Consider the following 27,416-nt stretch of genomic DNA (forward strand, 5'->3'; position numbering starts at 1 on the left):
AAAGAGTTGTCTGACACTCGCTTTATAGTTAAAACTTATTTTGGTATGTCCCAGCTGCGGTGAGCAAGAAGCTAATGCTAACGGTAGTTTTCGAGATTGATTGACAATGTCCTGAAGCCAATCAGCACGCAGAACATAATCGCGGGTTCTCCCTTAGCCAATAAGGACTGTTGTGGCTCTATAGGCCCGGCTACAAGTGTTGCATGTATACTTTTACAGCGTTAATTTAACACAAAGTAAAAAACAAAACACAAAAACACCCATTTAACACACTCAGCACTCAAAATAGTTGTCTGACATTCGCTTTATTGTTAAAACTTATTTTGGTATGTCCCAGCTGCTTGTCATTTTTTATCTTAAATTAGAAGCAAACATATACAGCATCACTTTCCAAAACCATGCAGCGGTGTAAACATGACATCTACTCATAAGTCATACAACTAAAACACACTGGCGAAGGTTGTCATCAAAAAAGATCTGTGTCACCCTAAATGAGAACGGAGGCATTATGTGACGTAGCCCGAATGTGTTTGTTGTCCGCATAAAGAAGTTAAAAGTAAAAATAAATAAAATGGTACTGGCAACACGCACGTCACAAAATGCATTCCAAAGCATGACAAGTGGTCTTTTTGGACTGTAGAGATGAAAAAAATCGGCGCCATGATACTACTCGACAAATTAAAAGTTGGCTAATAAAACAGTGAAATGAAAGTGACCCTACTTAACCATCTCATTCGTGGAGTGTACAACAAATACGTGGTTAACAAACATTAGTGAACGCATCACCAAAGTCATATTGTACAGTACTGCATTTCTACGACTGCTGCACATATACATGCTGGGGGAAAAAAAGCACTTTAAGATTATTACACCAAGTGATTCAATCCTGAGGATGAAAAAACAACACAAACATTAGTCGCTATATCGTACAATCGCACGTTCAATGCATATGTGCACGGAACGGAAAGAGACCGCGGTCACATGATGCATTAATTTCTAGAATAATACACACTCTGCGGACCAAACCTGACGATGAGTATTGAGGTGCTTAAAGATGTAAATAAGCAAAGACAAAGAGTCTAGGAAATAAAAAAAAAAGAAGAAAGATAATCAAAGCAGAAGAAGATCCTGCACCACATTGCAACTTAAAACCTTAAATATTGAATTATGTTTTCTGCTCCATCCTTCAAAATGAAGTGAGATAAAAACTGATCTCAGATCTAATCTCTCCTCCCTTTCTGCCCTTTTTATACATAAGTGGGTCATCGCTAAGGCACTGTTGTATACAGTCCTGTAAATAGAAACGTTGATCTGTGCACTAGCATTAGAATCCATCTTTGCAGTATGCATACGGTACACACAAACACAAACGTAAAAGGTTTGGAAATATAATCCCAATCACCCTATTTTTTTTTTTTTTTCTACAAACATAAATGTAAATATCCCAAACCCTACATTTGATTCTGTACAGCCTCCGGAAGAATTAATATAACTTGTTTAAAATGATGAGAGTCACTTGGAAGCTTTGTTGTCAAGCTGGAAGAGGTCGAGTATGTCCAACATGGCCTGCCTGATGTTGGCGCCAAAGCGGTGGGAGTCCTGTAACGAAAATATTAATTTTATATAAATTCAACAAAAAAAAACATTTCTCATTTTAAGAAATAATAACTCAATTAAGATCACACAATATGCAAAATAAAAGGTGATAAGGAAAGTAAATAAAAGTAAACACACAGTTTCCGGGCTGGAGTGTTTGCTGGAGATGTGGAAGTTGATCAGGTTTTCCCCGACGATGATGTAAGAGACGCCGTAACCATCATCAGCCACCTAACAGAAGACAAAAATGTACATCAATTTGTAACAGGTCTTCATATTAAATTTTTATTCCTCTTTCTTGGCACTGCATGACAACATACGGGTCCAAATCCTCCTCCAGACGACACATATTCAGGGTGTCGGACCAGGTCGAACAGCTCCACCTGCTGAAGAGGTGTCTGACTGGTAGAGAGTCTCCAAGGCTCGGACAGGACCTACAACATAACAGATGGGGTCATCATTGAGTGAAATACAAGAACTGAGCCTACGAGAACTGAGCCAGGTCCTGAAGCGGCAAAACAGCCCAGACCATCACACTACCACCACCATATTTATGTTCTTTTTCTCACATGTGGCGTTACTACTTTAGTATTTTCCCAAAGTAGAGTCTGTTTTGGTTTAAGTTGACTCTTCTGGAATGAATTAATGACACTAATCAAGGCCCCACTGTACTAAAAACTTGCTTTGGTTAGAGTCTGTTTTGGTTTAAGTTGACTCTTCTGGAATTAATTTATGATGCTAATGAAGGCACCACTGTACTAAAAACTTGCCTTGGTTTGAGTCCGTTTTGGTTTAAGTTGACTCTTCTGGAATGAATTAATGATGCTAATCAAGGCACCACTGTACTAAAAACTTGCCTTGGTTAGAGTCTGTTTTGGTTTGAGTTGACTCCACTGGAATTAAATAATGACGCTAATAATGATGCTAATCAAGGCACCACTGTACTAAAAACTTGTCCTGGTTAGAGTCTGTTTTGGTTTAAGTTGACCCTTCTGGAATGAATTAATGATGCTAATCAAGGCACCACTGTACTAAAAACTTGCCTTGGTTCGAGTCTGTTTTGGTTTAAGTTGATTCTTCTGGAATGAATTAATGACGCAAATAAAAGGCACCATTGTGCTAAAAACTTGCCTTGGTTCGAGCCTGTTTTGGTTTAAGTTGACGCCTCTGGAATGAATTAATGACGCTAATAAAAGGCACCACTGTACTAAAAAACGTCCCTTGGTTAGAGTCTGTTTTGGTTTAAATTGACTCTTCTGTAATTAATTAAGGGTGCTAATCAAGGCGGGCGGCACGGCGGTCTGGTGGTTAGTGCGCAGACCTCACAGCTAGGAGACCAGGGTTCGGTCCCCGCCCTCGGCCATCTCTGTGTGGAGTTTGCATGTTCTCCCCGTGCATGCGTGGGTTTTCTCCGGGTACTCCGGTTTCCTCCCACATTCCAAAAACATGCTAGGTTAATTGGCCACTCCAAATTGTCCATAGGTATGAATGTGAGTGTGAATGGTTGTTTGTCTATATGTGCCCTGTGATTGGCTGGCGACCAGTCCAGGGTGTACCCCGCCTCTCGCCCGAAGACAGCTGGGATAGGCTCCAGCACACCCCGCGACCCTCGTGAGGAAAAAGCGGTAGAAAATGAATGAATGAATGAATCAAGGCACCACTGTACTAAAAACCTGCCTTGGTTAGAGTCTGTTTTGGTTTAAGTTGACTCTTCTGGAATTAAAGATGCTAATCAAGGCACCACTGTACTAAAAACTTGCCTTGGTTAGAGTCTGTTTTGGTTTAAGTTGACTCTTCTGGAATGAATTAATGACACTAATCAAGGCCCCACTGTACTAAAAACTTGCTTTGGTTAGAGTCTGTTTTGGTTTAAGTTGACTCTTCTGGAATTAATTTATGATGCTAATGAAGGCACCACTGTACTAAAAACTTGCCTTGGTTTGAGTCCGTTTTGGTTTAAGTTGACTCTTCTGGAATGAATTAATGATGCTAATCAAGGCACCACTGTACTAAAAACTTGCCTTGGTTAGAGTCTGTTTTGGTTTGAGTTGACTCCACTGGAATTAAATAATGACGCTAATAATGATGCTAATCAAGGCACCACTGTACTAAAAACTTGTCCTGGTTAGAGTCTGTTTTGGTTTAAGTTGACCCTTCTGGAATGAATTAATGATGCTAATCAAGGCACCACTGTACTAAAAACTTGCCTTGGTTCGAGTCTGTTTTGGTTTAAGTTGATTCTTCTGGAATGAATTAATGACGCAAATAAAAGGCACCATTGTGCTAAAAACTTGCCTTGGTTCGAGCCTGTTTTGGTTTAAGTTGACGCCTCTGGAATGAATTAATGACGCTAATAAAAGGCACCACTGTACTAAAAAACGTCCCTTGGTTAGAGTCTGTTTTGGTTTAAATTGACTCTTCTGTAATTAATTAAGGGTGCTAATCAAGGCACCACTGTACTAAAAACCTGCCTTGGTTAGAGTCTGTTTTGGTTTAAGTTGACTCTTCTGGAATTAAAGATGCTAATCAAGGCACCACTGTACTAAAAACTTGCCTTGGTTAGAGTCTGTTTTGGTTCAAGTTGACTCTTCTGTAATTAATTAAGGGTGCTAATCAAGGCACCACTGTACTAAAAACCTGCCTTGGTTAGAGTCTGTTTTGGTTTAAGTTGACTCTTCTGGAATTAAAGATGCTAATCAAGGCACCACTGTACTAAAAACTTGCCTTGGTTAGAGTCTGTTTTGGTTCAGGTTGACTCTTCTGTAATTAATTAAGGGTGCTAATCAAGGCACCACTGTACTAAAAACCTGCCTTGGTTAGAGTCTGTTTTGGTTTAAGTTGACTCTTCTGGAATTAAGGATGCTAATCAAGGCACCACTGTGCTAAAAACTTGCCTTGGTTCGAGTCTGTTTTGGTTTAAGTTGACTCTTCAGGAATGAATTAATGATGCTAATCAAGGCACCACTGTGCTAAAAACTTGCCTTGGTTAGAGTCTGTTTTGGTTTAAATTGACTCTTCTGGAATTAAGGATGCTAATCAAGGCACCACTGTACTAAAAACTTGCCTTGGTTAGAGTCTGTTTTGGTTTAAGTTGACTCTTCTGGAATGAATTAACGATGCTAATCAAGGCACCAGTGTACTAAAAATTTGCCTTGGTTAGAGTCTGTTTTGGTTTAAGTTGACTCTTCTGGAATAAATTAATGATGCTAATGAAGGCACCACTGTGCTAAAAACTTGCCTTGGTTCGAGCCGGTTTTGGTTTAAGTTGGAATGAATTAATGACGCTAATCAAGGTACCACTGTACTAAAAACTTGCCTTGGTTAGAATCTGTTTTGGTTTAAGTTGACTCTTCTGGAATGAATTTATGATGCTACTCAAGGGACCACAGTACTAAAAACTTGCCTTGGTTAGAGTCCGTTTTGGTTTAAGTTGACTCTTCTGGAATGAATTAATGATGCAAATCAAGGCACCACTGTACTAAAAACTTGCCTTGGTTAGAGTCTGTTTTGGTTTAAGTTGACTCTTCTGGAATTAAGGATGCTAATCAAGGCACCACTGTACTAAAAACTTGCCTTGGTTAGAGTCTGTTTTGGTTTAAGTTGACTCTTCTGGAATGAATTAACGATGCTAATCAAGGCACCAGTGTACTAAAAATTTGCCTTGGTTAGAGTCTGTTTTGGTTTAAGTTGACTCTTCTGGAATAAATTAATGATGCTAATGAAGGCACCACTGTGCTAAAAACTTGCCTTGGTTCGAGCCGGTTTTGGTTTAAGTTGGAATGAATTAATGACGCTAATCAAGGTACCACTGTACTAAAAACTTACCTTGGTTAGAATCTGTTTTGGTTTAAGTTGACTCTTCTGGAATGAATTGATGCTAAGTCCAAATCCAATTTACACAAACATCATTGGCAGTCCGTACCTCCTTGAGGAAGGCCGAGTCTTCTCCCAGGTACTTGGAAACCACGTAAAGACAGAAGAGGTGGCGATCGATGCCTTTGCCCGTCATAGCCAAGCGGTACATATTTTGATGTTTCTCTGCTGCAAGTTTCAGCAACTTCAGACGTTCTTCTCTCTGACAGGACAACAGAAGACGAACAAGTCTGTTGAAGCAAATCCCATATGCCTCGGCAAAAAAAATGATCTTACAGTCTCATCTTTGATCATGGAATGGACGAAGGTGCAAGTCTCCATGGTGCAAGAGCGGACTGTTTCGGTTCGGCCTTCACGGAACAAACGGGTCATGGAGGCTTCGTAGGTCAGGCAGAACTTTCCTTTGTCCTGTTTGGAGACAAGATCAGTCAACTTCTACAGTGATTACTTCTCATTAAATATTCTAAATGAAGAATAAAAAGAAGAATGAATTTTGGCTTCAATATAAAATTAGAAAAAAAAACATTAGCAAAAATCATTTTATCATCATCATATTGTGACTGCCCTCTGCTGGTATTTTAAGAAACTTATGAGTGACATTACAAAGGGGCTGCAGTCATAAAAATAAAATTTTTGGGAACAAATAATAACAGAATTAACAATAGTAATTCAATTTTTTGTGTATCGGATGTGGCGTTTTAATTTCACTTTGACGGATTTTCCTAAATATATTCATAAATCATGTTATTTCATTGTTGAATAGAGCTTATGAGTTTGCAAAAAATGCATTTTTAAAAATATTATGGGTCTAAACCGAGAATTTTCAATCATAAAAATGACTAAATTAAGAAAAATACAAATATAATACTATAAATATAATATTATATAATACATAATATATATTATGTATTATGCGTATGTAGTATTCTACACTTATAGTTGTCGGTATGTTAATTTAGCGACCTGTTGATGTGGTAGCCTGATGTTCATGTTCTACATTGTGATGTTCATGAACGCATCACGCTGTTCATGTTATTGACGGATAAGGAAAACGCGTTTAACCTCCTTACTAAGGCAGTATTATCATCTTGTAGTACCCTGATGCGTGTTATTCTTGTTCAGTGCTATTTTTCTTACGGTTTATGACTTCATCAGTGATCTCAGAGAATCCATTCTTGAGGCTGTTGTTCCGCTAACGTACATTTCCAATCTGTGCTAGCAGGTCACTAAGATGTATCCTTCCTTATTCGTGCTCCTGTAGCGCAAAATAACTCCCAATGTTGGTCACGGAGAAGTCAACATGATGCCGAACCCCAGATGGACATTCTTGGAGGCACCATCTATCTAATGCCAAGCATCATCTGTCAGCCAGAACGGCCCTGGTCTCTCATTTTGGATTTCCAAGACTGGCATCATTTTGCTTTCCGTTTGGCGCTGTTGCTAGGCAACCGCTTTGAACTGCAGCAGTTTTTCCAGTTAGCTTGGCTTGCTAGCAGCTGTCAGCAACTCGTTTATTTCTAAACGATCTGTACCTCTCTCAGTTCAAGTTGAGGGTGTCGGTAATCTGGTCTGATCTTCTAATGCTACTACAAGAAGTCCCGGAAGCAGAAAAAAAATTAAAAAAACAACTCTCCCCACGCCTGAATATATATAATGTCCTATTTTCTATTATTCCATCTACTATATCAGATAATACAAGTTTAAAGGTGGCTATAGGGGTGCTATTTCATGTCTAGAGGGCTTTAACGGTGTTAATGAGGATGGTTATAAATCGGTTTTCTATGCTCTACTTACAAAAATATGCCGTAAGAAATCCTACTGTGGGGAAATTCACTTACCACTATTTGATCTGGAATTAATTAATCACAATAAAGGAGGGATGACTGAAGAAATTATGGTAAATATAAGTTTCACAAGTACTAAAACTTATTTTTCATAATTTTTCATCACTCAAATTTAATTTGATTCTAGTGTAGAAATGTGTGTCTGGGGGAAAAACAATGCAATAGACTTTTAAAAATATTTTTTTTTTTATTAAATTAAAAAATTTAAGTAAATTAAATTAAAATTTTATTTTAATTTATTTAAATAAAAAAATTAATTAAATTAAAAAAATAAGTAAATTAAATTAAAATTTTATTTTAATTTATTTAAATTTTATTTAATTTATTTTGTTTAGTTTGATGTATTGGCTCATCAACCACGCCTATACAAGTTTGAAAATCAGTAGTTAACAGTACAACTTTCTAATTTTACAACATGTCATTTTCTATACCTCTCCTCCACATCATGCACATTTTATGATAGCTTATTATTGATCAACAGAGATTACATTCATGCAAATGAGCGACAAAGGGGGAACGTACTAACCCTGTAATGAGCCAACTGCAGGGCGATTTGGATAAAGGCATCAGGACTGGTGCGGCACTTCTTGATGAGACCCTTCCCAAAGTCATTGAAAGGGAAAATGTGGCTGTCCACATCGTTAGCGAGAGTCCTGGCAACCGTCAGCGAGCTGTCGATGGCCTCTTGGCACTAAAAACCAAATGCAAAAGATAATACATTAGGCTAAAAAAATATACTGTGAAATTGATTGAATACCTGAGTGTTAAAAGCATGCAATAACTAAGACTGGTGCAGGTAGTCAAAGCAACCAGCAGGGGGAAGCAAAGTTCCATGACACTACAAATATTATTTAGCGTGCTAAATGTGCTAACCTCAGGGGTGATATCCCACTGCAGTCTCTGTGGGGCAGGTAGGTTGGGGTGCCTCTCCCCACAGCAGTGCCCTTCATCAGTATATCCAAGCTTAAATGGATCCATTGAAAGCACGTGCTAAAAAAAAAAAAAAAAACACATTTAAAAATGTCATTCATCGACTTGTATTTGAACACAACGCTGATGTGAACCAGAATGACACACCTCCCACAGATGACCAATGATTGGAGCATCAGCCCAGGAGTGCTCAGCATTCAGACCCATGGTGCCATTCTTAAAAACGATCAGGTTAAAGGATTTATCAAACCACCTGAGTGAGTAAAGAGAAGAAACCCCCTGGGTGTATCGAGCTGCCTTGCGTAACGGATATATATTTTTTTTTTCCATGCATTTTTTTCCAACCTGTCGTAGCACTTTCCATGGAGTAAGGATTTAGCATAGCGATCCAGGGACTTGACTGGGTTGCTTTCTTCAAACCGCTGCTCGGTGTCGTCGAGCGTCACGAAGAAGGCTGCTTTCTCGATGGCGTCCAGCGATTGCTTGTTCTTGCCACGGCTGAAGTAGGCGTCACGGCTTTTTGCCCATGGGGTCCTACGCACAGTCGATATATCAACAATGTTGCCAGTCAAGATAAGTAATCTTAATAAGAAACCTTAATTAACTAATTACTCAAACTATTCATTCATTCATTTTATATCGCTTATACTCACAAGGGCAGGGTACACCCTGGACTGGTGGCCAGCCAATCACAGGGCACATATAGACAAACAACCATTCACACTCACATTCATACCTATGGACAATTTGGAGTCGCTAATTAACCTAGCATGTTTTTGGAATGTGGGAGGAAACCGGAGTACGGAAGTATGGAAACTCTACATAGAGATGCCCGAGGGGGGAATCGAACCAGAGTCTCCTCGCTGAGTGGAAGTGGTAACCACTCGTCCACCATCCAGGCGCCGCGGCGACCATTCATTCATTTTCTACCAGGGTTGCATGGGTGCTGGAGCCTATCCCAGCTGTCTTCAGGCGAAAGGCATGGGTACACCCTGGACTGGTGGCCAGCCAATCACAGGGCACATATAGACAAACAACCATTCACACTCACATTCATACCTATGGACAATTTGGAGTCGCTAATTAACCTAGCATGTTTTCGGAATGTGGGAGGAAAGCCATGCAAATTCCACAAAGAGATGGCCGAGGGTGGAATTGAACTCTGGTCTCCTTGCTATGAGGCCTGCGCGCTAACCACTCCCCTACCGTGCAGCCAATATCAAATTTGAATATCAAAATAATCAATATTGATTAATTCATTTTCTACTGCTTATCCTCACGAGGAACGCAGGGGTTGCTGGAGCCTATCCCAGCTGTCTTCAGGCGAGAGGCAGGGGTACACCCTGGACTGGTGGCCAGCCAATCACAGGGCACATATAGACAAACAACCATTCACACTCACATTCATACCTATGGACAATTTGGAGTCGCTAATTAACCTAGCATGTTTTTGGAATGTGGGAGGAAACCGGAGTACCCGGAGAAAACCCACGCATGCACGGGGAGAACATGCAAACTCCACATAGAGATGCCTGAGGGGGGGAATCGAACTCGGGTCTTCTAGCTGTGTGGCCTGCGTGCTAACCCAAATACTCAAAATTTCAGACTGTAAGAATCAACATTTTGCACTGTTGGATATTAAGGAGGTTCCAAGTAAAGCTTCCAAATTCAATTTCCCTTATTTTCCAATGTCAATGTCACCACCACTGTATATATGTACAGTAAACCTCGGATATATCGGACTCGGATATATCGGAAATTCGCTCACAACGAACAGATAAAAAAAGAACCGATTTTTCTGTAATGCATTTCCAATAAAAATTCATTGCATATATCGAATTTTTTATAACGGATTTCGTCTATTTCGGACAAAATCTCCAGTCCCGTTCCAATGCATTTCCATGAAATTTCCCTCGCATATATCGGATGGCCGCATCGTGGCGCTCCGATTCGCCGAATGGTGACAGGCCGCTATACGACGTCATTTGCAGCGTTTGCAGCGTTGCCTGCGCGTCCAGGTACATTGGAAACATAGTCAAGGAAGTGCCTTTTTATAACGGATAAAATCCCATTTACGCATATACCGGATATAAATCCGATATATGCGTAAAACGGACATTTTCCGGTATACGCATATAACAGATTTCGCTTATATCGGACAAAACCAGTGGGAATAATTGAATCCGATATATCTGAGGTTTACTGTATATATAATATATATTACATGCACTGTCCTCCAGATGCCACCAGCACTCATAAATATGACGAGTGCCTGCAATGCACACACCTATCTCCTGCGGTAAGCGCAGCGAGCCTCTCCTCTCCTGGCATTGGCTCGGACTTGTCAGCCAGGATCCTCTCCATCTGCTGCTCGATCTCCCGCGGCAAGAGCAGCCGTCCGTCGTAAAACATCCACACCTTGAAGAAGCGGCCTTTGTGGTACACCGCTATGTGTTTGCTCTCATTCATGTGCTGAAGGTTGTCTGGAGGAGAAGGACCATGAGTAAGATGGAGAAGGGCGAACAGCATTGTTGTGTGTGTGTTTGTGTATTGTGTATGTATGAAATAAAAATATTTTTGTTTATTCTCATATTGTTGCAGTCCACTTTTTTTTTTCCAAATCCTCAAAAATCTATACTCATCACCTCGTAAATGACAAAAAAAATGATTTGAAATGGCACATCGCTGTATTAGCATATCCACACCATGATGTTAACCGACGTTCCCAGGAAGTTCAGACACAGCATTGGAGCAAGGCACACATCTGGGAAAGGCTACCAAAATATTTCATGCACTTACTCCAAATTATTAAATTATTTGCAATCCTGTGACTAAGATCCTCAGGCGGGTGACCTCATGGTTTGGTTATTTTGTGCCATTTCAAAAATTATATACTCTCATACATGTCTATGTAATATTTACAATATTCTTTAAATAAAGATGTAAACATTAACATGTCGCTTAGTCATCATAGGATAGAGAGGGTAGATTTTTGAGCAAGAAAAAAAATTATGTCAATTATTGCATGACTGCAAACTGACAAAAAGTGAATGAGATCAGGACGATATTAGAATTTAATTACACAGAAGATCCCCGCTTTTAAAATTGAAAAAGTAATTGAAACAACTATGAAGATACGTTCAGCTCATTAAACCAAACGCCCACCTCACTCACGGTGCAACCAAAAATAACTGGGGCTTCCCAGTACTCCATCGTGGTTTTAACACCACTCGGAATTAATTAATATATGATAGCTGTTTTTCGTGGTTGACTGCGGCCTATTATTAGTTCTAAATATTGATATATTAAACATTTTCAAGGGTGTTCTCAATTAACTAAAATACAAAAAACTATCTCATAACTGGCACAATAAAGATTAGATTACATAAGATTAGATTCAACATTATGGTTATTGCTAATGTCACTGGTACAGCGCAACAAAATGCAGTTAGCATAGCAATAATAACAACATAATAATAGTAGTACCAAAAATATAAAAAACATAATAATAATAACAACAACAAAAACAATAAACATCATTATTATAATAACACATGCTAATGTTGTGGCCAGACTCCCAACTAAAACTCAACTCTAAATCCCTGACATCACTTCCTGTCCACACGTCTGTAAGACATTTATTTATTGAAACACATGTGAGAATGAGTCTTATTTATGTCTTATTTTCTGTTATGATATCAAAAATATTAAATAATATGAGTGTAAAGGTGACTATAGGGGTGCTATTTCATGCCGAGAGGGCTCTAATAATGGTAAAAATTGTATTTAGAAAGTTATGCTAGGGTTTTGTATGCTTTAACTATGAAAATCTTCTGTTTAATAAACATCATCATTATAATAACAACACAGGCTAATGTTGTGGCCGGACTCCCAACTAAAACTCAACTCTAAATCCCTGACATCACTTCCTGTCCACACGTCCGTAAGACATTTATTGAAACACATGTGAGAATGAGTCTTATTTATGTCTTATTTTCTGTTATGATATCAAAAATATTAAATAATATGAGTGTAAAGGTGACTATAGGGGTGCTATTTCATGCCAAAGGGCTCTAATAATGATAAAAATCACATTTAGAAAGTCATGCTAGGGTTTTGTATGCTTTAACTATGAAAATCTTCTGTTTATTATTACTGAATCCGACTTTGCGGACATTCACTTATTTCTGTCAGGTCTGGAACCGATTAAGCAAATAAACGAAGGATTGCTGTATTAAAAAAAATTTTTTTTTGCATGTATATCACTGTGCATGAGGTAGGCGTTTGGATAATAATAATAATAATAATAATAATAATAATAATAATAATAATAATAATAATTCCATGCTGGTTTGTGGGAGTAAATATCAAACTGATTTACTGAAAATACAGAGCACCACCAAATTACATCTTAATTATGGAAATTAAAAGCACGGAATGGGCAGATGTTCTCCACAAATTTAAAAAAAAAAAATCTGCAAATTTGCGTTGTCACACATACATATGCGGGGATCCACTGCATAATCATGTGGATGGCAAGAGCTTCATAAAAGTTCTTATTTTTACATAATTTCCTATATTTGGCATTCATTCATGAATGTGAATGTTCAAAGTGTGAAATGATAAGGAGGATGAGACGTTGAAGGTGATCTAATATGCGATGGAAGGGACTATGTGACTAAAAAAAGGCCTCTTGAACATGCAGGAAAAGTGGATGGAAAATAAAAGATTGATTGATTCAAAACTTGTTTTGAACAGCACGGAGCATAATCAAGACAAACGATATTTTTGGGTGTGTTCAAATGCAAAAACAAAAATGTATATTGTCTTGGTGATGCTTTCAGTGTCCCAACAAGAACCAGAGAAACCAGAGAATGCTTACATTTGGAACAACCCCTCCAAACAGGAAGTAGCAGACATGCAGATTATACTTTGCCTGCTCCGTTATCAAACCTCCAGCTATAATGTTGATGGAGGTGACCATCTACTATCTACTGAAGAAGAAGAAGAATGCCGATACAACCTTTAGCCACGTTAATGGCATTTTCTGGTTTTGAGTGCCGAGGCAGTCCTAAGTGAACTGCTTTTACTTTTAGTTTAGTAAAATTGTGCATATTAGAGCATGCATTAATAGTCCGTATTATGAAGCATGATGTTAGTACCGCTATGATTACACAAGGACATCATCTCAGTTGTGCCCCCTCTTAATATCCATAATTGGCCTGATACTTCTTTAAGTGTTTAGGTCTCGGGGTGGCGATTGTAAAGATGATACACTTTCCAGCCACTTTATTAGGTACAGCTACAGTATTCAATTCCTCGTTAGAGCTAGCTAGAGAGAGAAAGAGAGAGCTAGCTAGAGAGAGAGAGAGAGAGAGAGCTAGCTAGAGAGAGAGAGAGAGAGAGAGAGCTAGAGAGAGAGAGAGAGAGAGAGAGAGCTAGAGAGAGAGAGAGAGCTAGCTAGAGAGAGCGAGAGAGAGCTAGCTAGAGAGAGAGAGCGAGAGAGAGCTAGCTAGAGAGAGAGAGCGAGAGAGAGCTAGCTAGAGAGAGAGAGAGCTAGCTAGAGAGAGAGAGAGAGAGAGAGAGAGAGCTAGCTAGAGAGGGAGAGAGAGAGCGAGCTAGCTAGAGAGAGAGGGAGAGAGAGAGCGAGCTAGCTAGAGAGAGAGAGAGAGAGAGAGCGAGCTAGCTAGAGAGAGAGAGAGAAAGAGAGAGCTAGCTAGAGAGAGAGAGAGAAAGAGAGAGCTAGCTAGAGAGAGAGAGAGAAAGAGAGAGAGCGAGAGAGCGAGAGAGCGAGAGAGCGAGAGAGCGAGAGAGCGAGAGAGCGAGAGAGCGAGAGAGCGAGAGAGCGAGAGAGCGAGAGAGCGAGAGAGCGAGAGAGCGAGAGAGCGAGAGAGCGAGAGAGAGAGCGAGAGAGAGAGAGAGAGAGAGAGAGAGAGAGAGAGAGAGAGAGAGAGAGACAGAGACAGAGACAGAGAGAGACAGAGAGAGAGAGAGAGAGAGAGAGAGAGAGAGAGAGAGAGAGAGAGAGAGAGAGAGAGAGAGAGAGAGAGAGAGAGCTACAGGTACAGCTACAGTATTCAATTCCTCGTTATTACCAACACCGAATTTGCACCGATTCCAACAAGCCAAACGACTCAGTTTACATGAATATAAACGTAACATATTCATATGCGCACATCTGAACTATACAGCGATGACTTCACTGTACTCAATCCGGCAAAGAACTGCGGTATTTTATGGCAAAACAAACCAAAAACAGCTTTATTGAGTACTTTCAAAAGTACTCCACGCTTAGAAACCGTTGCTTTTGCATGAGAATTGCTGCAAGCTCGCTGTCATTGTAGGCACTCAACAGTACCCCCCCCCCCCCCACTTCCACGTACCGGGACAAAAAGGCTGAATGGGTGACAGGAGGGTTCACTCGTTCTGTAGAACCAATGTACAAAGACACACGGACCCTCTTGTCACCTAGCCAGTGTGGTACGGAGACACGAGGAAAACAAACACGTATATACATTAGGGTGCATCAAAAAAACACTATTATTGAATTTTGATATGGCTGGGTTGTACTAAAAATGTTCCAATATATGTAAAAACAATATATTTTTCCGATACATGATGATTATTTAGGGGTGCCACCATACGTCTGTTTTTGTGGAATAAAGTGGTGAACAGTTCAATGGTCGCCATGGAGATTTGAGGTCAGCAAAGACTGCAGCTCAAGAACTCTGAGGTGATCTTTATGTTTTTTTTGGTATTTATACTCCTATTACATATTACTAGCAAATTTGCGGTTTTGTAATTTGAATGATTTGTAGTCATATTTATAGGTATTTAGTGCTCATTGCCTCTACTGTAGATAACATTAGCTAGATAGCTAGAGAGAGAGAGAGAAAGAGAGATAGCTAGAGAGAGAGAGAGAGAGAGAGAGAGAGAGAGAGAGAGAGAGAGAGAGAGAGAGAGAGCTAGCTAGAGAGAGAGAGAGAGCGAGAGATAGCTAGAGAGAGAGAGAAAGAGAGAGAGAAAGAGAGAGAGATAGAGAAAGAGAGATAGCTAGAGAGAGAGTGAGATAGCTAGAGAGAGAGCGAGAGATAGCTTGAGAGAGAGCGAGAGAGAGCTAGAGAGAGCGAGAGAAAGAGAGCGAGAGACAGATAGCTAGAGAGATAGCGAGAGAGATAGCGAGAGAGATAGCTAGAAAGAGAGAGATAGCTAGAGAGAGAGAGAGATAGCTAGAGAGAGAGAGAGAGAGAGATAGCAAGAGAGAGATAGCTAGAGAGAGATAGCTAGAGAGAGAGAGAGAGAGAGAGAGAGAGAGATAGCTAGAGAGCGAGAGAGAGAGAGCGAGAGAGAGAGAGCAAGAGAGAGAGAGCAAGAGAGAGAGAGCTAGAGAGAGAGAGCAAGAGAGAGAGAGCAAGAGAGAGAGAGCGAGATAGCTAGCGAGAGAGCGAGAGCTAGCGAGAGAGAGAGAGAGAGAGAGAGAGAGAGAGAGCTAGCGAGAGCTAGCGAGAGAGAGCGAGAGAGGGCGAGAGAGGGCGAGAGAGGGCGAGAGCTAGCGAGAGAGAGAGCGAGAGCTAGCTAGCGAGAGAGAGACAGAGCGAGAGAGAGCGAGAGATAGCTAGCGCGAGAGAGAGATAGCTAGCGCGAGAGAGAGCTAGCTAGCGCGAGAGAGAGATAGCTAGCTAGCGAGAGAGAGCTAGCTAGCGCGAGAGAGAGCTAGCTAGCTAGCGAGAGAGAGAGAGAGCTAGCTAGCGCAAGTGAGAGAGAGAGAGAGAGAGAGAGAGAGAGAGATAGCTAGATAGCTAGCTAGCTAGCTAGATAGCCAGATGTAGCTTTTTGGCAATTGCACATTTTCCGAAAATTTCCAAAAGTTTATGTGTAAGGTGGCACCCCTAAATCTCAATGGATTTCCTCAAAACTTTGCAAAAGACATTTTTATGTTCATTAGAAAAAAATGGAATGCCAGCCAAATTGATATTATGAATTTAAAATTTCCCATTCAAATTTGATGCACCCGAGTATACATGCACGCCAATTTATCAGGGTCGGCAAAATTAATGACTTTTTAAAAAATGATTCAATTAAGCGATGCAACATGGTGAAGTATAAACAAGTATATTGCACTACAGAACCAATGTTGTAACCCAATGTAAACAGTACAATGGGTTTCACACCAAAACTAATAAAGTGACTGAATGTATGTCCGACTCCCAATTCCCACTTTAGCTCATACTTAGTAAATACCATGCCACCCCAGCATTGTCGGCCTTGCAGATCTCACAGCTGCACCCACCGCGGACGTAACTCACATGCAAATTACTCACCACACGTGCAAAAAAAGAGCAAATACACGAGTGTTTCACGATTTCTATTCTTTCCAATTCAGACAAAATGTCCCAAGGAGAAGTACAGTGGTAATAGTGTGGAGGACACAACACTGCTCAGGACTCTACCTGTGTCTACACCTGGGACACGACTGGTGTTGAACATACGCTCATATTGGGAGGAACACATGGGAATTGTGTTTAGGAGCATGAGCTGAAAAGCAAGAAGGGGGAGAGTCAAACAAATAGAGATGACATTCTAAAATCATCATAATCCAAAAATAAGGCAGCAGACACGCACACCTACAGCGGCAGAAGAATGGATGAGATGGAAAGGAAATGATGAGGATTGGTTGGAAAAGCAGCAGGAGGAACGTCATAGAGCTGCCGGGGGGGGGTCGGATTTAAACGGGGTCCAGAAACCAGAGGCCTGCCCATCTTTCGATGCCAGCAGCTAAGCCCGTACATGAAATTTGAAATTTGTTAATCTCCATAGTTCTACAAGAGCCAATCATACGTTGGATTGTTCCGGGGCTTTGATGCTGACATAGAGTCAAGGAGTCAGGGTTTCCAACGGCTGTTGCCATAGTGATGACATGGATCACAGGGAAGGGAATGAGTCAGAGGGCACAGCAGAGGTGTGTCCCCATCTTACCTGTCTCCAAACCAGGGATGCGGGTAGTGTTAAACATCCGCTCCCACTGAGCCGAGCACAGAGGAACCTTGTTTGCCAGCAAGTATATCTAACGCAGCGTCCGACATAGCGAAAAGGACAAGACAGTAAAACAGAGACAACTGAATGTGAGTGTGTAACATTGCAAGCCCATGCATGGGAATTTGTACAAAATTCATACAGTCGGTTGAAATCTGTGAAAGGTTGACAAAACGTACTGTAGAAAAGGTGACAAGATTTGATGAGGATACTGGAAAATTTGCACTAAAACAAACATGCGGGTTTGGCGAAAGGAAAAGGAGCGATAGGAGTGAATGGAGCCATCTCAGCAGAGTCGTTACAATTCACTCTTTCAACAGCATTCTAGAACCAATAGGAGAAATTCACAAAAACATGAATTATCTCGCTTAGCGAAATTAGCAATGCAATTCCAGCCGGATGTGAGCGAGTGTTGTGCAAGTGAAAACACACACATTGATTTGACTAGTGAATCACTGATAATTAAGCAAAGCGGCGCACTGACGTGAACTAATTTAGTCGATACTACATTACGGAATATTTGTTGATTGAACAAAAGCGCGTCCGTACTCACCGGTTTGATCTGGGCTCGGTCCAGCTTTCTTCTGTAGAGCATGATGGCATGAATGGCGTTACCTGCTCTGGCAGCTTGAATGGACGTGGGAAACACATACAGGAAGTCCTGCGGGGGAGAATATTATTAATTAATATTATTATTAATATTACATTTTGTACATTTTTATTAGGGTTGCCAAAAACGGCACGTTAATGGTTCTGTGGTTTAAATGTTCTGTTAATACATACATAATAATATCGTTTAAGGTTTTTTTTTAATTTATTTTTTTTTTAATTAAAAAATACACTGGAATACAATTATACAAAATACAATTTTTATTTATTTTTTTAAATAAAAAATAAAAATTAAAAAAAATAAATACCTTAAGCTATATTAGGAAAGCAGGAAGTGAACAAATGTTACTGATTGTAAAAGTACCAGATGGAGGGGTAGGATTTAATAAGCTTTGCTTCTTCCTACTCCTTTTGGACATGTGGAACTGGGAACTGATTATGGAATTATGGGATGCATTCAATTGTAATCTGATGCATGTTCAAATGAAATAAAACCATTACCATAATATATATATATATATATGACATATACTGCATAATCCTGCACTGTTGTTTCTTTCTCTCAGTAAAATATAGTAAAAATTAGCATTTGATTTTGATTTGACAATCATGATTAATACTGCGATTAATTACTGTGATTAATCTATATATTTTTTTTGTTCATTTGACACCGTTCAAACGCTGTTTTGTTCAAGAAAGCAATTATTGATCTATCGACCACTTTCTTGCCATGAATAGTAATCGGCGGAATAGTATTGGTAACTGCCGATATCGGGATAGGCATTTCCTACCATGGCATAGTAGTTGCTGTTAACCATGATGGGCCCTCGACCTCGAAGGTAAATATACTCCTCCCACCAGTCACTGACCTGCATGGTGAAGAGCAGAAAAAAAAAAACATTATAGATACGTAATATTACAAGAGGAACAATTCTATCTTACTCACGTAATTTGATGTCCACCACGACTTCAGTGTGAGATACCACTGCAGTCTTGGCCCCAGATTCTTCTCAAAGTCCTTTGTGAGTCCCTTCATTCTTTCATACTTTTCATCATCCATAAGTGGGCGGACCGACTCCAGGTACTGCAAGAATAAAGCATTCGTTGTCCCAATACGTACAGTACAGTGTAGAGTAGATCTACAGTAAACCTCGGATATATCGAACTCGGATATATCGGAAATTCGCTCACAACGGACAGATAAAAAAGAACCGATTTTTCTGTAATGCATTTCCAATAAAAATTCATTGCAAATATCGGATTTTTTATAACGGATTTCGCCTATTTCGGACAAAATCTCCAGTCCCGTTCCAATGCATTTCCATTAAATTTCCCTCGCATATATCGGATGGCCGCATCGTGGCGCTCCGATTCGCCGAATGGTGACAGGCCGCTATACGACGTCATTTGCAGCGTTGCCTGCGCGTCCAGGTACATTGGAAACATAGTCAAGGAAGTACCTTTTTATAACGGATAAAATCCGATTTACGCATATACCGGATATAAATCCGATATATGCGTAAAACGGACATTTTCCTGTATACGCATATAACGGATTTCGCTTATATCGGACAAAACCAGTGGGAACAATTGAATCCGATATATCAAGGTTTACTGTAGTAGATCCAATAACTAGGGTAGAATTCTGGAAAGTAAACAAAGCCCCATGAGGTTAGCAGGACCTACCCTCCTGCAGGTATCCTTAACAGATGGAACAGGCAGTCGTGGCAAGGAGTTCTGGAAACTATAAAGCATCGGTTTCCTTCCGGAGAAGACCTTCACTAACAACTGGACAAACAGAAAAGATGTTTGGTATCAGACAATCTCATGGATGATCGCATCGATTGTTCTCTGTTTGAGCGACATCACAAATAAGTATTAATAAGATGTATCATCCATTAGATCGATATCGACATCGTATCTGAAGTGATATCGGGTTGCCGCGACGATCCGTGTCTCACCATCCATAGTCGAGTGGACCAAGAGACGGATCCGTGGCGTGCATACATCCATCCGTGCCATGACAACAAGCTCTTGAGGACATTTCTCATGATCATGATTATGGTCACCCATAGACCCGTGCCCACCAGGACTCCACCCATGATCTTCTGAGTGTCTGTAGACATGTATTTGCTGCAGATAAACAAAAAGACACAAAAGGTGATGTAGACCAGAGTCTTCGATGGTTGCCCACTATCAGACAACAACGATGGAAAATCGTTTTTTTTTAACGTAAGTGCCCTGTTATGATTTCAATGAATGTGGAGATGTTATGTAACATTTGTTAACAGATGATGTCACAGAGCTGCTGCCGATGCAAAGTTAAACAAGTCACACTCGATAACCTGATTATATGCATGCAAGTCATTGTTTACCTTGACTGGGGCGGCAATCATTAAAGGAGTAATGATTAACTTATTTACTACCAGACATTTTTTTCAAGTGACATCCCCTTCAATGACGGCCATTTTAGAGGATTTTGACTGATCTTTCAAGGCACATAGAATATTGCGTTCTAGATACTCGTTCATTCATTTTCTACCGGTTATCCTCACAAGGGTCACGGGGGTGCTGGAGCCTATCCCAGCTGTCTTCAGGCGAGAGGCGGGTTACACCCTGGGACTGGTTGCCAGCCAATCACAGGGCACATATAGACAAACAACCATTCACACTCACATTCATACCTATGGACAATTTGGAGTCGCTAATTAGCCTAGCATGTTTTTGGAATGTGGGAGAAAACCAGAGTACCCAGAGAAAACCCACAATGCACGGGAAGAACATGCAAACTCCACACAGAGATGGCCGGGAGTGGAATCGAACTCGGGTCTCCTAGCTGTGAGGTCTGCGCGTTAACCACTTGTCCACCGTGCAGCCTGTTCTATATACTCATTCATTTTCTACCGCTTTTTCCTCACGAGGGTCGCAGGGGTTGCTGGAGCCTATCCCAGCTGTCTTCAGGCGAGAGACGGTGTACACCCTAGACTAGTCCCCAGCCAATCACAGGGCACATATAGACAAACAACCATTCACACTCACATTCATACCTATGGACAATTTGGAGTCGCTAATTAACCTAGCATGTTTTTGGAATGTGGGAGGAAACCGGAGTACTCGGAGAAAACCCACAATGCATGGGAAGAACATGCAAACTCCGAGGGTGGAATCGAACTCGGGTCTCCTAGCTGTGAGGTCTGCGCGTTAACCACTCGACGACCGTGCAGCCTGTTCTATATACTGTATACACCAAAATAAAGGTTAATATTATGGATTAAAACTGCACCGAACATGAGCTCTTTTAATGTGCACTTGCATCATCACCTCTTCTAGTCTGTCTCAAACACAAAAACAATGTAAACGACGTATAAATACATATTTGGTGTCGGGTGTTAAGGTTGAAATAAATCTAAATCTATCTTTGGTAGCCATTAGTTAACTGTGAACGTTTTTTTAGGGGATCTTGATGGTACCAAAGTGTCTTACCTAATAGGTATGTGTTGTCCCAGTTTAGAAACCAAGCCAAGAGACGGATCCAACTGTTTGTATTTATTGTACGACATGTAAGACACGACCACGACCATGAAGCCAGCAGGGCTGCCGGGGTACACACCAGTCATAACCCCATTCTGTGGAAGGTTAGACAGGACAAAGAAGGTCACAGGGACCCGATCAAAGTGTTAGAATAGTGTATCACATGGTGAAGACAATGTTATCAGGTCATTATGTTTGAGTGACTCATGGACTGGCATGAAGTGGCAGGCATGTTGTTTGCGAGAGGGTGACTTTCAAACGGGAGTGTTAATGTACACCAGTGATTTTCAACCTTTTTTGAGCCATGGCACGTTTTTTTTTTTTTACATTGGAAAAATGTTGTGGCACACCACTAACCAAAAATGTTCCAAAATGTCACCACGACCTCACACGTGCATCAAGTCGTTTTTACATCACCACTTTTTCTCTTTCCGAATGACCTTTCGGGAAACAATGGTATCCATGGAAAGGAATATTCCAATCTCTTGTCTACATGCGTTCGTGAAAATCAACCAGAGTAGATATCAATAGGGCATGCCCAGTAAAACGTAAACATCAACATCACGTGATATCAGCTTCCTTGAGTTTTTCTTTCACTTGTTGGAATAACTCCGTATTGCCAGTTTTTCGTCTGTCCAGTCTTGAAATTTAGTTTGAATCAAAAACAAACTTTGCTTCGTCCAGTGCCGATTGCTGGCCTCCATTTTTAAAAGTGAAGAACGTCTGGATCTGCGTGTTACGTCATATCTGAGCATGCGCTGAAAGAACGCACCCGGGATCAATTTAAACAGGAAAAGATCAAATTCAATCTTGCTAATATTTTATAATTCAACTCAGGACATGTTTTATATAGATATATATTTTCTTTTTTAATAAAACTGCACTTGTGAATAACGTATAGAAGGGTTTAGATTCTGTTTCACAGATGGCGCTAATGCACACGAAAGCTGCTTGCCAACCGCCAATAAACAACAGAAGAAGAAAAACACCACGAAGAAGAACGCAGTCTGACAACTTTCCGTTTGAGCCTTAATCGGATTGGTTAAAGCAGGGATCTCAAACATGCGGTCACTAGTTTGAGGCCCCCACCTTGATATGAAAGTTTAATGTTAGTGCATCCCGCGCAAGTTTGATATGGATGCTGTATGGTATCATGTACCCAGAAAAAAATATTACGTTTGATTCATGTTCATGTTAAAGGTTAAATAACTGTTAATAGTTATCCTCCCTATCCGTGTGGAAGTGGTAAGTTTTTGGCTATTTACGTTTGAAGGAAATAACTTGAAGGCTACCGTTTAGGTCGCTAGCTCTCTAGTTTGCGAGTTAGCATGTGTCTCAAGACCCTGCAGTTGCGCAATATGTTGTAAATAAAAAGAGTATAAATGTGACTATAGTCGTGTTTTGTCATGTCTACAGGGCTCTAATAATGCTTTGTTCATTTTAATCTGAAAAAAATCATTTGTCTACCCACCAACTATATGTGGTTTCTTAGGTTTTTATTATTTGCTGTTTTATTATTATTATTATTATATTTATTTATTACTGATTGATTCTTGATTTGTTTATTTATTTTTCATCTTATTTTGTGTGCAGAAAAATAAAAATGAAGATATTTGAGAACAGTGGAATGTTTTATCAGAGCTTTTATTGTAGAAAATCGGAACCAAAGCACTGAAAAAGTTTGTATATTTTTCTGTAATAAAAATAAATGCGTTTTTTTTTGGGTTTTTTTTAAAACCTGATGCGGCCCAGCCTTGCCCAGACCCTAGCTCCAGTGGCCCCCAGGTAAATGGAGTTTGAGACCCCTGGGGTTAAAGGAATATTCCATCCCTGTTCAATTCTTTCCGTTTGAGCAAATAAATCAAATGCAATTGGAAATATTTGGGTCCATATATTCATGGCTATTGACATAATATTTGCAAATGATGATTAATAAATGTTTATTATAAAATGTGATATTGGATAACACTAGTGTGCCGTGTCACAGTGGTTGAAAATCACTGACCCCCATAGGAAAGAATCTCAGCATCTATTAAGCAATTGCTTAAAAAAAGAGCTTTTATGATGCATTTTATTTACTTCACATCAGCCAGGACAAGACATGATACGTCTTAGTTGATGATAATAAGCGATGAAAGGATTTCAATCATCTCAGATGGACCCAACAAGGTTACAAGGTTCAACTTAGCCCCCCCCCCCCCTGTTTCAAAGACAACAGCTCTCACCTTGAAGCGAATGAACCTTTTCTTCCACGAGTGAAGACCAGAGAGGTAGATTTGGCGCAGAGCCTCGTGGCACAGTTGCAGGTCGATGCCGTCTGGAGTGACGGTGAACTGAAAGGCCACCGCCTGGTGAGCTTCTGCCATGGTGGCTGTGCCTTGCGTACTGGAAGACATAGCAGTATATTACAGTATCTGTACAGTACAACCGGTATTTGTGTTGCTTCTTCCTTTAAACGTTCCTTTATTTAAACTAATAGTGACTGGCTATTCAAACAAAAATGAAGTTGAAGCAGACATGACGGTAAGAATAATTAGTATTTTGTACCATGGATTGCTCTAAAACCATTAATACTGTATTCCAGTCATGTTTTCGATAAATTAATCCTAACTAATAAAATTAAAATTAAACTGTCGTGGGGAAAAGTAACATTTCTTATATTTGCCGTTGAATAGCCTGAAGAAACTCAGGGCTGTGTGTTTAAACAGTGGTCTCCTCGATCACTAAAACATCACATGAAGAAACGTTCTCGGTACAACAGGTTCCCGCAAGCCGAAGCCAAAGTAAGAACCACAATTCCTTGGAAAACCGGTTAGGTGAGTGCGTCATCCGTTTTCAATATGGATTTCATTTGTGAAAACAAGACATTAAAGCTAATGTATCTTCAGCATTTATTTCATGTGAAAATAACATTTAAAAAATTGTAGTAATTACTACTCTTGCAGCCGTCCACAAACTGCAATATTTTTGTCCGTATGCACATTTTGGGTTTCTGTTCATTTCACCAATGATTGCATTACTAAATTAATTACACAAATAACACAAACAGAATAGCAAACCACAGTAATTGAATAGAAATAGTACTCAAAAGTAAAAGACAGGTTGTGTCCACTCAAACAGCAGTTCTGCAGGAGGTGGGTCGATACAAACATCGATATTACCGATACCACGAGCATACTTTCTAGTTCTCCTGTTAATTTTTGTATGATTGTTTTTGTTGTGTTGTTCATATTTCTACAATATTCTATATCTGTATATTGTTAACAATGTTATTGGACACAGGGAGGCGTCGGGCCCAAAATACAAAAAGATATTTTTCCTTTTTGTTTACTTATTTTGCACTTTTGACATTTTCTACCGCTTATCCTCACGAGGGTACACCCTGGACTGGTGGCCAGCCAATCACAGGGCACATATAGACAAACAACCATTCACACTCACATTCATACCTATGGACAATTTGGAGTCGCCAATTAACCTAGCATGTTTTTGGAATGTGGGAGGAAACCGGAGTACCCGGAGAAGACCCACAATGCACAGGAAGAACATGCAAACTCCACACAGAGATGGCCGAGGGTGGAATCGAACTCGGGTCTCCTAGCTGTGACGTCTGTGTTAACCACTCGCCGCCGTGCAGCCTGTTCTATATACTGTATACACCAAAATAAAGGTTAATATTATGGATTAAAACTGCACCGAACATGAGCTATTTTAATGTGCACTTGCATCATCACCTCTTCTAGCCTGTCTCAAGCACAAAAACAATGTAAGAGACGTATAAATACATATTTGGTGTCGGGCGTTCAGGTTGAAACAAATCTAAATGTGTCTTTGGTAGGAGGAAACCGGAGTACCCGGAGAAAACCCACAATGCACGGGGAGAACATGGAATCGAACTCCAGTCTCCTAGCTGTGTGGCCTGCACGCTAACCACTTGATCACCGTGCAGCCAAGTAACACGCAAACTCCATACAGAGATGGTGGGATTGAACTCGGGTCTCCTAGCTGTTAGGTCTGCGCGCTAACCACTCGACCACCGCGCAGCCCTCGATATAATCATTAAAAAGTAAAATCAAGTGTGTTTTTCCTTGTTTTCGGCATGAATTCCTGTCATTTTATACCTTTTATTTGGTCATTCCCATTTCCTGTCTGCTTGGTGTCACTTCCTTGCAATTTTTGTATAATATGGAGAACAAATAAATAAAAAGGATTGATAATAAACACACAGGATAGCTGCATATGAAGACAGGATATTTTAATTCTACTCTGATGAGGCTGAACATGCATCTTTGAGGATCCCTTATTGGCAGTTACCTACCCACCTACTTAAAATACTAATGATAAATTATCATTTATTGATTTATCGGTGCTGTACAGCCTGAACTTGATACTGACACTAGCGAAATGCAACAAAATGGGTCAAATTGAATGCTGAGTAAGACAAATTCATTCATGGAGGTAGTATTGTTGTATTAAAAGTGCTAGTATTGTTGTATTAAAAGTATTAAATGCACATGTTTTCTTAGACAAAAAGACAGCATCCCAAAATTATTCACTTATCTTTAAATATTGGCCCTATATTATATATACTTTGTATTAAATCGGTATCAATAATACCAGAATTGGCGCGTTATCATGCCGATACCAAATCATCCAGTATCGCCCTTCTTTACTCTAAAGCCCGCCCCTCCCCCAAGCATCACATGACCAACCCTCCTCTGCGGAAACTGGGGGAAAGGTCGCCGCGCGTTGCCGCTTGTAGGCATGGAGAAAAACTAAAGACCTAGCAAAACAAGCTAGCTTTAAACCTCCAATGTACCGACGAGCCTTTCCCGTTGCGTTTGCATCGACAAATAACTGTTGTGTTTTGGTCAATAAGAGCCTATCGCCGTGATGAAAGGGAATTAATTATGTCAGTTAACGCCGCTACTGCCATCTTTAACATAACGTTTTGTTTTTACGTGGATCACAGATCTCCTGAATCGCCGTGCCGTCATGACATGGCACCGTTTCAAATCCACCCGCAAAAAACGTGGTAGCAACACGAAACATGTGTCATACATGTGTCAAATGTATGGCAGCCCCCAAACCACGTGGTGTGCCAGAAACTGGGTCACTAGTGTGCACCCCCCCTTTGGAAAATAAGCAATATTATGTTATAGTCATTGCAGATATACGTCATATCCTGTATGTGCTGCTACACAGGTGACCCTTTTTTTCCTGACCTTCAGCATCAGGTGACATTTTAATAACATAATGCATTTATTTATTACGTTCCATTTGCACTACAGATCACTATAATGCAAAGAAATAGGCAACAATATCGTTCACTAATGTGTCCAAGTGGTGTCCAGCTAGCAGGTAAATGACAATGAATGACCTTTATTTGCACTATTACCTACATAGGCGTTGCTAGGAAGACAGCTTAACAAGTGACAGCGTGTAAGCCACTAATGTAATCAATATATGTTTCAATACAACTAATAAACACAATAAATTAAGTTGACATATTCAATCGGCAACAGCTTGCACTCCGGCTCTGACTTCTACGTCTCTCAAAATCATTATTAGCAAGCATTCCGACAAAAGCGAAAGTTACCATCTTTTTCTACGGCTCTTAAACGTCACACATTTGAACACCGTTGCATATTTTACAATCGCTTTCACACAAAAACAATCCAGGCTACTCCGCCACATTTTTTTAACTGAATCCATTTGTGTTTTCAAATCCGTCGCAGCCATATTTAATGAGCTGCTTCGTAAAACTGCAGTGCAAGTCAAGCTAGGCAAGATATACGCGAAGGCAACGGCGGAACGGCGTTTTACTCACCAGACGTTCCTATGAATATGAGGAGTTTTGTGGAGGACTTTAGTTTTCGCTCCTGAATGTGACACAGTTGTGTCGCTGCTGTGTGTGTCCTGCTCACGTTACACGAGCTACATGAATGGAGCAAAAGCTTGTGTATGCCGTCTGTTTCTTTTGCTACGTCACGTTTCTAT

General features: G+C 40.3%; 1 protein-coding gene across 2 annotated transcripts; it reads right to left on the reverse strand.

Moving 5' to 3' along the window:
- Positions 1 to 130: 130 nt before the first annotated feature.
- On the reverse strand, positions 131 to 27,416 carry cpt1ab (carnitine palmitoyltransferase 1Ab (liver)). 2 transcript variants are annotated; one of them, XM_058075261.1, is made up of 19 exons: positions 27,247 to 27,416; positions 23,642 to 23,801; positions 21,369 to 21,511; positions 19,847 to 20,018; positions 19,572 to 19,673; positions 18,832 to 18,969; positions 18,677 to 18,754; positions 17,830 to 17,937; positions 17,220 to 17,307; positions 10,531 to 10,726; positions 8,589 to 8,777; positions 8,391 to 8,496; positions 8,187 to 8,303; positions 7,840 to 8,004; positions 5,746 to 5,877; positions 5,519 to 5,671; positions 1,917 to 2,030; positions 1,735 to 1,827; positions 131 to 1,599 (listed from the first exon to the last, which is right to left on the reverse strand). In XM_058075261.1, the coding sequence occupies exons 2-19, from the start codon at positions 23,780 to 23,782 to the stop codon at positions 1,513 to 1,515; spliced, it is 2,322 nt and encodes a 773-aa protein (XP_057931244.1). In that variant the 5' UTR covers positions 23,783 to 23,801; positions 27,247 to 27,416; the 3' UTR covers positions 131 to 1,512. The 2 variants fall into 2 exon arrangements, with proteins under 2 accessions (XP_057931244.1, XP_057931245.1); XM_058075262.1 differs by lacking the exon at positions 17,220 to 17,307 and adding an exon at positions 16,694 to 16,778 and having other exon boundaries at positions 132 to 1,599.

The sequence above is a fragment of the Doryrhamphus excisus genome, chromosome 6, assembly GCF_030265055.1.
Source record: "Doryrhamphus excisus isolate RoL2022-K1 chromosome 6, RoL_Dexc_1.0, whole genome shotgun sequence".
Taxonomy (NCBI): Eukaryota; Metazoa; Chordata; class Actinopteri; order Syngnathiformes; family Syngnathidae; genus Doryrhamphus; species Doryrhamphus excisus.